The following is an 11,414-nucleotide window of genomic DNA, read 5'->3' as shown; positions in this document are numbered from 1 at the left end:
AATTCGATAGCTTTTTTAAAATACCCAATAGGTGTCTGCATAAAGACTTACCACTGAATGTAACCCACCTAGACCCATGCAAAGATCATCAGCCATAACAGAAGTCAGAGGAAACTTGATGCATGACATTGAACTCTGGTTAGTGATAGCAATGCCAAGTTGAATTTTGTAAAAAAAGATACTTTTTACTATGAAGTCTTTACTTATTTAGGTCACATTCAACCAAATGTTTTATTACCAAAGTGATATTTTATATTCTATAAGTGAATTGCATTGATTTAGTTGCATTGATAATAGAAATTTACAATTGAGGTAATAGATGGTAACATATATGTTATACACACACACACACACACACACACATATATATATATATATATATATATATATATATATATAGAGAGAGAGAGAGAGAGAGAGAGAGAGAGAGAGAGAAACAGACCCAAGCACTAATGATAGGTATCTTCTTTCAGAATGCATATTTTTCAGTTGGAGCTATGAAAGCAAAATTTTAAAACAGATAATATATAGAAAAGGGATCAAACTAAGTCACACTTGCTGTCAGTGTTCTAAAATCATTCATTCTCCTTTTAACTTCTCAGTTAAATGTACAATGAACAGTAGTGAAAGATACAAGAATCCCAAGAATGCACCTACATTTCATCAGGTAAAACTCTGATGGGATCTACATTGGAGAAAAGAACTGATTTTCAGGTTTAGAGGGCAAATCTTTCTTATATTTTCCCCAAGACTTGCTGTACAAAATATATTACCAGGTGATAGAAAGTTTTAAAAATGGACATCAGTTTAACATTTGTGCCTGAGATTTGTTTGAGACATTTCATTAGCAGAACAAACTAAAACGATGTTCTTTAAATAAAAACCAGAGTCTCCAAAATAATGAGCACATTTTAAGCAAACCATTATTGATTGTCAACAGTGGCTGGCACATGATAGTTGTTTAAATATTTGTTGGCTGTGTCAGGGAATGAATGGCATACTCTGGCAATTGTGGACAGTATATAAAGGTCCCAGGGAAGCAGAAGACATCCACACTTCCAAACCATCCTGATTCAACCCACCTGTACGCTTTCCTCTGACAACATGTGTTGCAACTACTACGGCAACTCCTGCGGCTGTGGCTGTGGGTACGGTGGCTATGGCTCTGGCTGTGGCTGTGGCTATGGTGGCTATGGTGGCTATGGTTGTGGCTGTGGATACCGTGGCTATGGTGGATATGGCTCCAGCTGTGGCTGTGGATATGGCTCTGGCTGTGGCTGTGGATACGGTGGCTTTGGTGGCTATGGTGGATATGGTTGTGGCTGTGGATACCGTGGCTATGGTGGATATGGCTCCAGCTGTGGCTGTGGATATGGCTCTGGCTGTGGCTGTGGATACGGTGGCTATGGTGGCTATGGCTCTGGCTATGGCTCTGGCTGTTGTGGCTCCCGGGTGTTTTGCTACAGAAGATGTTATTCTCCTTGCTGCTAAAACATCACTATCAGAGGACCATTTGTTTCTGAAATGACACTTCTAAAAGACGACACTTCTTCAAGATCCACTCCTCAAGATCTTTACCTTCAGAAAATGGCATGCTTGAAAGTCATTGGTCTTCGGCTGCCCATCTCTTGGATGGCATCTGGGAGGCCCTAGGACCTGTGCTATCTTCTCACCACTTTCCACATAGTAGCCTTTGCTCCCTGAAAATCTGATTCTCTGTCATGACCATGTTGATGACCATGGCATCGACAGTGGTCAGAGTCACTTATTTTCAATAAAAATGGTTGTTTGTTTCTAATAAGTCTTTGTGTACTTGCTTGTGAATTATTCCTTTCTTTCTTGTGGTGTTTTGAACTATCTTGGAAATCAGGCTGACACTAACTAGCCTAATTGTTGGGTGAACTTAAGGTACTACCTTTATAAAATACATACATTTACTCTTATTTTATATCAATAATGTGTCTTCTGCTTGCTTTTCATGTACCATATGCTCAGGCCCTTCACAACCCAAGCACAAATCACAGAGAATTTTAGAATTGTGCTTCGGAAATGGCACTGGATCTTGAATGGAGGTGGAGAGGAAAAGAGAGAAGGAATGGTATCTATCTTTAAGGTTATGAGAAAAGAAGAATGAAATTATGGCATTTTCCAGTAAATGAATGGAACTTGAGACTCTCATGCTAAGTGAAGTAAGCTAGTTTCCCCAAAACAAAGAAGGCTGAATGTTCTCTCTGGTATGTAGATGCTAACACACAATAAGCAGGGAAGAAGAGAAGAAGTTCATTGGATTAGACAAAGGGGAATATAGTAAAGAGACAGGGGGTGGGGACGGGAAAGATAATAGAATGAATCAGACATAATTTTCCTATGTTCATAGATGAATACACAACCAGTGTTAATTCTACATCATGGACTACCACAAGAATCAAATCCGAATTAAAATAATTTATACTCCACATATGTATAGTGTGTCAAAATATACTCTACTGTCAGGTATATCGATAAAGAATAAATTTTAAAAAGAAAAAAAAAAGATTATGAGAAAATTCCCAGGGAGAGTCATGTAGCACAAGAACTCAAAAGAGCAACAGAATGGAAGAGAGTGTTGTCAAGAGTTACGGAAGTATTCATCAGACTTGGGTGTTGGTCATGAAGAATAAAGCCTAAGGAAATAATAAATTTGAAGAAAAAGCATATTGTTACATAATATGCATTAATGGAAGTGCAAGTGTATTTGTGTACATATATTGAGGTGGAGTCAAGTGATTTGATTCACTCAATCAACAAATATATTTGTATATTTTTGGCCAGGCACCATCCTAGACTTTGAAGACACAATAGAAAAATTATAGACATGTTTTCTGATTTCAGTGTTTGTACTCTATTAGAAAAAAATAATATAACAAATAAAACCCACAATAGATTTATACAGATAATTGTAACAGGGGAATAAAGAAGTTCAATAAGACAGTGTAAGGGCTGATGTGTTAGTTTGGGAGCCACATATTGAAGTTGTGACATTCAAGCTGATAATAAAAAGATGCCAATAGCAAAAAGAGGTTGGGAAGTTCATTAACAAGTACAAAGAGAAAAGAGAAGTTCATTAAAATTTGGGTCTCATCAGGAAGTGCCACCCTTTGTCAGTTGTAAAAGAACAAGGTCCAGTGTCTTAAGTTGGGTTCCTTTGGGAATGGGGCTGATAGGATACTGGGATTAAAAAGCCTAGTTAATGCCTTGGTTAACTTTTTGAAGGAGAGGGTACACTATATTTTTTTGGGGGGGGGATTGTGACTTTATTGCTCTTTCCCCATGTGGCCATCCAGAACTTTACTAAGTCCTACAACAGAAAAAACCCTTTAGATTTGATATCAATTATGTTTCAACCAGCAGTAACAAATGTCCCATTTCCTTGAGGGGGTCACCACACAAAGTCTGACTCGGTGAGCTCCCTGGAGCTGAGAGATTCCACAAGGGCTGACTTGAAGAAATGCAGTTCTGCAATCAAAATCAGCCCTGGACTGGGGCTGTGGACACAACCAGATTTGTCCATCCGATGGTGACTCACAGCTTCTTCAAGGGGCAGGGTGCTCTTTTACATTGGGTACATTTATAAATCAGATCTGAGGGTTGACTCTGCCCTGCATAATGCTGAAGCTAGTGTTACAAACAGAGGGAGGGAATTCTACTAATTACAGCTCTTTGAAAATCTAACTTATTGTTTCATTATGTTCCTTGGCATCAAAGGCATTCCAAAACAAGGAAGGATGTCATTTAGTAGGCATGTTTAAGATAGTTTATAGATCCAGGAAAGGATCTTCACAAACCAGCATTTACCATGTCTTCCAAACCTGAAATGTTGTGATTCTCTTAGTCAACAAGAATTTAGAGACTTTCAGCTTGTGTGAAGTGAGAAAAGAGTGGTAATGGTAAAGAGACAGGGATCCTAAAATTAGAGAAAATTTTTCTACATACAGCATGTGCGTGTGCACACACATGTAAAATGAATCTGGTGTAGGTTAGGAAAATGAATATTTGTCTTCTCATATCTAATCATGTTATGGAGGAAAGGAAACATTAAATTAGGGCACACTTTTTGGATTCAGGAATGGTTTAAGCATCAAAGCTCCTTTATAAAAAAATAAGTAATGCTTTTATTAATGAGTTACATTGTAGAGGTTCTCAGTGTAAAATCAGTCATGATTCTCTCATTCCTTGAACAAGTCTTAAAATTCATGTTCTAGCTATGTACTGTGATTGGTGCAGAGATAAAGCTAAGACACCCAGGCCCACTTCTAAGGATTCCAAATCTTCGGTTAGACACAAAACATTGATTTATACATTCACATGACAGCAGGTGTGATGGGGTTAGCCAGAGGGCTGAAGGGGCCATCTTCACATTCAGACTGAATGACTGAATGTGAAGAGAAAGTTTAGACAAGGGTCACAAATGGCTTCAAATGGAGAATGATGTATAAGCAAAGCCATAAAGGATAAGGTGGGAGTATTTGGTTACATGGGTAGGAAAATAGGATTCAAGGCAGAGGAATTCAGATAAAGAAGATAAGCTAGAAATCCATTGTTAGAGTAACAAGATTCACTGGGAAGACTGATCAATAGCCACACCAATAGAGGGATTCTCAGGTCTCTTGAATAAGCTGAAAAATCAGATATGTTAGCCACTGGCTAGGTGTGGCTATTGAAAGCAAATACTACTAGTCCATCATGAATTAAGTATAAAACACACAGTAGATATCAAATAATATATCAAATAGGTTTGAACTATTGATTATATACTACTTGATAATATTGGGAGGCCATAGATTAAATAAAACATAGTATACAATAATTTTACATGTTTATAAAAGCCTTTTAAAAATGTGGCCAGTGAAGCATCTGAATTTTTCTTATACATACTTTATAATGTATTTCTCTTGTATAGTGTTGTTCTAGAGGGCCAGTCACAACAAACTGGCCAGGAAAAGACATTGTATAAGAAGATAAGCCATGTTTGGGGCCCAGAAAATATCAGAGAATCTGAGTGTTTTATAAAGATACGACAAGTAGATAAGTCTGAGGGAGTGAGGCTACAGGTGCCTGAACTGCAGACTTTGGGAAGCACTCAATAAAGATGCACATTTTACCTGGAAGGTTTATTCAATAAATAGATGTCCATCTGTTTTGTAATGTTTGAATATCTGAGACTAGGTAATTTACAACGAGCAGAACTAGAGCCGGGAACATTCAATGTCAAGGTTCTGGCTGCATCATAACATAGTAGAAGGGAGAGAGAGAGAGAGAGAGAGAGAGAGAGAGAGAGAGAGAGAGAGAGAGAGAGATGGATGGGAGAAAAAGAGAAGAGGAGGAGGAGGAAGAAGAGGAGGAGGAAGAGGAGGAGGAGGAGGAGGAGGAGGAGGGAGGAAAACCCATCCCCAGAACCTGTTTCTATAATAATAGCTTTAATTTGTTCATAAGAATGCATACCTTGTGACCTAAATACCTCTTAGAAGTCCTACTTCCCAATACCATCCCGTGGCAATTAAGCTTTAGCATGCGTTCTGGAGGGGATAAAGTTTTAAACCATAGCAATGAGATTGATCCATTTTCCATCTGTTTAGACACAGACAAAGAGGCCTCTAATTCACACCATATCCACAAGAAATTATATATCAATTAAAGTTGTGCACATAAAAGTTAAGTTGTTAATGGAGGACAATATGGTATAGATTTTTCAGGAATTTTGGAAGTCAGTTGTTAAAACTTGAAAGCAGTCATGCTAGGAAAATTTATACTATGGAAATTGGCAAACCAGATATCCCACTTCCTTTTCCCAAAGAGATAATTAAACAATTAATAGCATTCCACTACACTTATCCCTCTAGTCACTGAGAAGAAATGTATTTTTCCCCACGAATTTGATATACTACTTATGATAGTGAAAAAAAAGAAGAGAAAGAAATCTATAGAAATCATTGCTCTCAGAAATCTTGAGCATCTACAGTAAATACATATCCAAGTTCTGTAATGCAACATTATCTTTAACTGCACTCCACCTCTACAAAGTATCATTTCCTGGAGGTAAAACAAATGATGACACTTTTAGAAACAAAACTGTAAAGATTGGGATTAAAAGCCTAGGTTCTGGAGTCAAATTACTGGTATCTAAGGTAGGCTTCATCTGTTATTAACTGTGTGACCAGGGCCACCTTAAGCACCTCCTTTGATACTCAAGGTAAAAATGATAAAATAGTGCTAGTTCAGATTGCTGAGTATATAAAAATTAAAAAAAAAAATACAAAGCTCTACCACTGTAAGAATCCAGTTCATTTTTGTTATCATTATCATTAATAGGTTGCTGTTATGGAATTGCTAATATTCAATCATTTTAACATACAAAGATGACAATTTCATATGGTTTAACCTTATATTTTATGCTTGTTGATATTAATAACTTTTTGATAATCCTAGAGTTTTGATTATAACTTCAGTTTTCTTTTATCCTAGATGCACTCCCCAGTTAGATGTTTTGTACAGCTATCAGACATGTATTTCATAGTTATGAATTTAATATATGTTGTGATACCAAGTAAGTTGATGTCTGCTACTGTATTTTAATAACAAACTAGTATGTTTTAATAAGTAGCTTGTTTTCTCATGATTTGTTTCCACATTTTACTATATAATCATTAACAACTTGTAAAGTTTTCATTAGATTTTGTGGAAAGTATGGGGTCTTTAATGAAAAATAAAAATTTTATGGGGGAAAGACTATGATAACAGTAAATACTGGCTGCATTAAATTGAAGAGTTAGTGTTTGAGAAAAAGAAAAGATGAAAAGAACCCTAATGTTCCTGTAGCATGTGGTAAAAGGATCCAGACTGGACATTTATTCTCCCTGATGAATTTCTAAGCACATATTTTTAAACAAAACTTTATACTTTGGAATAGTGCTTGAATGATATAAATTGTCAAAATATCTCATGGTATTAAGTGATTCTTGCATGGTTGTCTAGGAAAGAAGCAATGAAAGCATGCCAGTAAACCTTGCCGTGCTAAGACTGCACTGAGAAGAAGGCAGGTGACAGGTTAATGTGGAAAGGGCCAAGGAGTTGGATGAATGAGCCAATATTGAATATATTGTAGCAGAAACAATAAGAATGGGGCAATTAAAATTAGAAGGCAAACATAGAATATGAGGTTTGTATTTTAACCTGGAAATTGCTGATCCAGGGTACCTTTTCCCTACATTGATTAAAATTTGAGAATGTCTAGAAAGTTATCATCAATGGCACACAATGCTACAATTTGTCAAGTTAACTTTCAGGATGTTAAGAAGATTGTACTCTAGAGACTGCTGTGGCCAGAGTAAAGCTGTCTGGTGTCACTATGGCACATGGGAGATCTGTGGAGGAGGTGTGTGAGGTGTGTTAACACAGTGTTTTGGCTAGGCTGTTAAAGACCACAAAGAAAAATCCCAATGATTGAAATGCAAGGCAGGAGTAGCGGAATGCTGGCAATTTTAGTGAGACAAAGTAAATTTTTTACATTTGAAAAACTGAAAGAAAACACCACGCACAGTCATATCCTAGATTTTATGATATCCTAGAAGTTAAACCAGTTGGACTCCACAACTCAACAGTTGAGAATTCTTGCTCAAGTGACATATTTATCCTTGGTCTCTGTTTTCCCATCTGTGATGCATATAAAAATGAAGAAAACTACTGGTTCATGAAAAGGTGCTCCATATCACTAGTTATCATGGAAAGGCAAATTCAAACCTCAATGAGTTATCACCTCATACCTGTTAATAGCGACTATTATCAAAAAGACAAGAGATAACATACAATGAAATATTGTTTAACTAAAACAGAAGGAAATTCTGCCATTAAAGAAGACATGGATGGATTTGCAGGACATTATGCTAAGTGAAGTAAATATGAAACCATAAGACCTATACCTTACAATCTCAGGTGGAGTCTAAAATAGTCAAACTCACAGAAGCAGAGAATACAGAGAGGTGGTTACCAGGGGTAAGAGGACAGAAAATGGGGAGATGTTGGTCATAGGCTAAAAAGTTTTAGTTATGTGAAATGAATAAATTCTGGAGAATCAAAGTTTAGCATGGTTACTATAGTTCATAATATGGTATTGTATACCTGAAATTTGATAAATCATTTTTACCACAAAATAAAAAGAAAACAAAAACTGGTTAATCCGGTGAGGTTATCAGTGGGTTAACTGACTTGATTGCTGTAACAATTTCACAATATATATATGTATCAAATCATCATTTGTGTTTACCTTCAACAATTTTGTCAATTATCTCTCCTGCAACTGGAAAGCAAGGAAAAAAATACAGCTTTATACTTTAATTTTTTTTATATGAATCAAACAAAGTAATAAATGTGAGTGTGCCCAAAATCTATACAGGAAAATACAAACACTATTAATTATTATATTATTGTTCTCATATAACATTCTCTAAATTAAAATAAAAATACTTTTTACAGATAAAAATTATTATAGGTTCTCATTCAACTGTGAGAGCCTACTTTGTTAGACTCATGGAAAATGAAGACAATATTATTATTACTCATACCAAGGATTGAACCCAGGGGCACTTAACCATGGAGCCATGTCCCCAGCCCTCTTTTGTATTTTTTTTTTATCTAGAGATAAAGTCTCACTAAGTTTCTCAGGACCTTGCTAAGTTCCTGAGGCTGGCTTTGAACTTGCGATCCTCCTGCCTCAGCTTCCAAGCTGCTGGAATTATAGGCATATGCCAGTGCACCTGGCTTAAGACAACGTTATTGACCTTAACTCACAATTGTCTGGGGAATCAAATAATTAAAACAGATGGTATCAGTATCACAATATTCAGTGCCACCATCAAGTCCTGCACAGGGAGCTCTGGAAGAGCAGACGATGAGGCCTAATGCATACTGCGATGCAGGAATCCTTCTTATGGGACAGGTAGCTTCAGCTACGCTGGGAAGGATCTGTAGAAGTCTGGCAGGTAAAAATCTGGTGAAGTAAAGAACAAGATGTTTCAGAGAAAATAACTCAGTGAAAAGTTCCCCCCAACCTGTAATATTTCTTTAACCCATAAAAATACTTTTATATTAATTTAGAGCATTTAATATAAGAAAAACAATAACATAATAATTAATAATATTTGCATTTATCCTTATGGGTTTTGTATCGGGTAACATCGGATTTTGTGTCAGGTAAAGTTGTGGCTGGTTTTATTTTGGAATGTGGCCTCAGCGCCCTATTTGGCATCAGTTCTAACCTTCTTTCCTTACCTGCCTCTTGCTCCAGCCACCATGGCAGTGGCTGTTCTGCGTGAGCTCTATCCACTCTCTTGCAGGTATAGCCCCAGAGTGCCTCTCCATACGCCCTGTCTGCTTTTCATCTGTAGTTCCAAGATTTCCTTTTAATGTTTACATGGGAGAATCTGGGAAATCTCCCATGTCCACAAATGTATACCTGGAAGTAAAGAACAGTTAATGATCTGGAGTAAAAAAAAAAAAAATTGAAATTAGGCGTGATTACATTCTCTAGGACATACCTGCTTTATGTGTAGGTTACAGGTGTTTTCTTACAATTCACATGACTATAGACAGGAGCCAAATTCTAGACATAACTATATGAAAAGTTTTTGTTGTTAGAATGATGAGCTTTCTAAAAATGAAAATTGCTTTGGTAATGAGGCCACAGAGTCAATGTCAGATGTTCCACCCATTTCTGGTCGTATATATAAAGATCTCAGGACAGGGGATAGCATTCAGACTTCAGAACCTTCTACCTGTTTCTCCACTGAACTACTGACCTTCCATCGCTAGACATCATGTGCTACAACTCATGTGGTAGCTCTTGCTATGGCTGTGGCTGTGGCTATGGCTCTGGCTATGGCTGTGGATATGGCTCTGGCTGTGGCTGTGGATATGGCTCTGGCTATGGCTGTGGATATGGCTCTGGCTGTGGCTGTGGATATGGCTGTGGATACGGCTCTGGCTGTGGCTATGGATATGGCTCTGGCTATGGCTGTGGATATGGCTGTGGATACGGCTCTGGCTGTGGCTGTGGATATGGCTCTGGCTATGGCTGTGGATATGGCTCCAGCTATGGTTGTGGATATGGTTCTGGCTGTGGATATGGCTCCAGCTATGGCTGTGGATATGGTTCAGGCTGCTGTTGCTATCGGCCATGTTTCTATAGAAGATGCTACTCTTCTTGCTGCTAGAACATGACTGTATCTCACCTTTTTTTTCCCTAAAATGACCAATTTGAGGCCATTTCTGTTTCAATGTCTCAAAAGCCAATCAAATTCCACTGAATAGAGAGAAGACAGAGCCATCATGCGTGATCTTTTTGAAGGTTCTTCTTGCTGTTTTGAGGACCTGAGTTATAGACCTGAGTTCCTCTACGATGTTTCTGGAAGACAGTAGACCTCATTTTGGTCATAGTACAAGTATAAACTCATTACCTTTGTATTTTATGATTCTGTTTTATGACTATTTTCTAATAAACAATATTTCGATGCTCCTCATGTGTTTCTGTATTTTTTTTTTGTTTCAGATACTGTTATGACTTGAATAAATGTCCTAAAAGTATCCCCCTTTAAAACTTTGTTCCTCAAGATGATGCCATTGGCGGGTGGTGGAACCATTAGGAAGTGGTAGCAGAGTGGGAGGTTTTGTTAAGAAGATTTCAACCCTTGTGACCAAAATACCTGATCAGAAGTACTGAGAACAGGAAAGTTTATTTTGAGCTAATGGTTTCACAGGTTGTTCATAGTTGGCCAAACCCATTGCTCTAGGCCCCGAAGTGAGGCAGAGCATCAAGGCAGGAGAGCATGGTGGAAGTAAACTGCTTTCCTCCTTGTTGCCAGAAAGTACAGAGAGAGAGAGAAAGAGAGAGAGAAGCCAGGGGACAGGATGTAATCCACACACCCATGCTCCCATGACCTAATTCCTCTAGCTATGCTGACCTGCCTAGGTTAGCAATCAGTGGAACAGTACTTCCAAACTATTAATTCATCAAATGGATTAATCCAATGATTAGGCTACAGCTCTTATATACCATGCATGAGTTTCATGCACATTTTATATCCAAAGCATAACAGAAGTCCTTGGGTCACTGGGAGTGTGAACTTGAAGGAGACATTGGGTCCTCAAACCCTTTTGCTTTCTCTGTTCTCCCTGGTTCATGAAACAAATGGCATTACTTTACCAAATAATCCTGCCATGATGTGTTATCTTGTCAGAGGTCCAAAACGATATGTAGTGATCAGGGACTAGAACCTCCAAAAACTGTGAGCCAAAATAAACCTTATCTCTTGACAAATTAATATCTGAAGTATTTTGTTAAAATTACATAAAGCTGACTAATACAGACTTGCTAATTGTTTATA

The 11,414-nt window shown here is 37.5% G+C and overlaps 1 protein-coding gene across 1 annotated transcript; it reads left to right on the top strand.

Moving 5' to 3' along the window:
- The first annotated feature begins 1,104 nt into the window (after window positions 1-1,104).
- On the top strand, window positions 1,105-10,244 carry LOC101961337 (uncharacterized). The gene is made up of 2 exons (XM_078041199.1): window positions 1,105-1,130; window positions 9,890-10,244. Exons 1-2 carry the CDS (start codon window positions 1,105-1,107, stop codon window positions 10,242-10,244), a joined length of 381 nt encoding a protein of 126 aa, XP_077897325.1.
- The last annotated feature ends 1,170 nt before the right edge of the window (window positions 10,245-11,414 follow it).

This window comes from Ictidomys tridecemlineatus, chromosome 3 (genome assembly GCF_052094955.1).
Source record: "Ictidomys tridecemlineatus isolate mIctTri1 chromosome 3, mIctTri1.hap1, whole genome shotgun sequence".
NCBI lineage: Eukaryota > Metazoa > Chordata > Mammalia > Rodentia > Sciuridae > Ictidomys > Ictidomys tridecemlineatus.
Note: the sequence above shows the minus strand (reverse complement) of the source record. Positions and strands in the feature narration are given on the sequence as shown.

Bases quoted from the DNA above. Each gene is read 5' to 3' on its own strand.
- LOC101961337 (XM_078041199.1), top strand. From the start codon at position 1,105: ATGTGTTGCAACTACTACGGCAACTC. The intron at 1,131-9,889 runs CTGCGGCTGTGG...CTATGGCTGTGG, and splicing joins TGCAACTACTACGGCAACTC to CTGTGGCTATGGCTCTGGCT.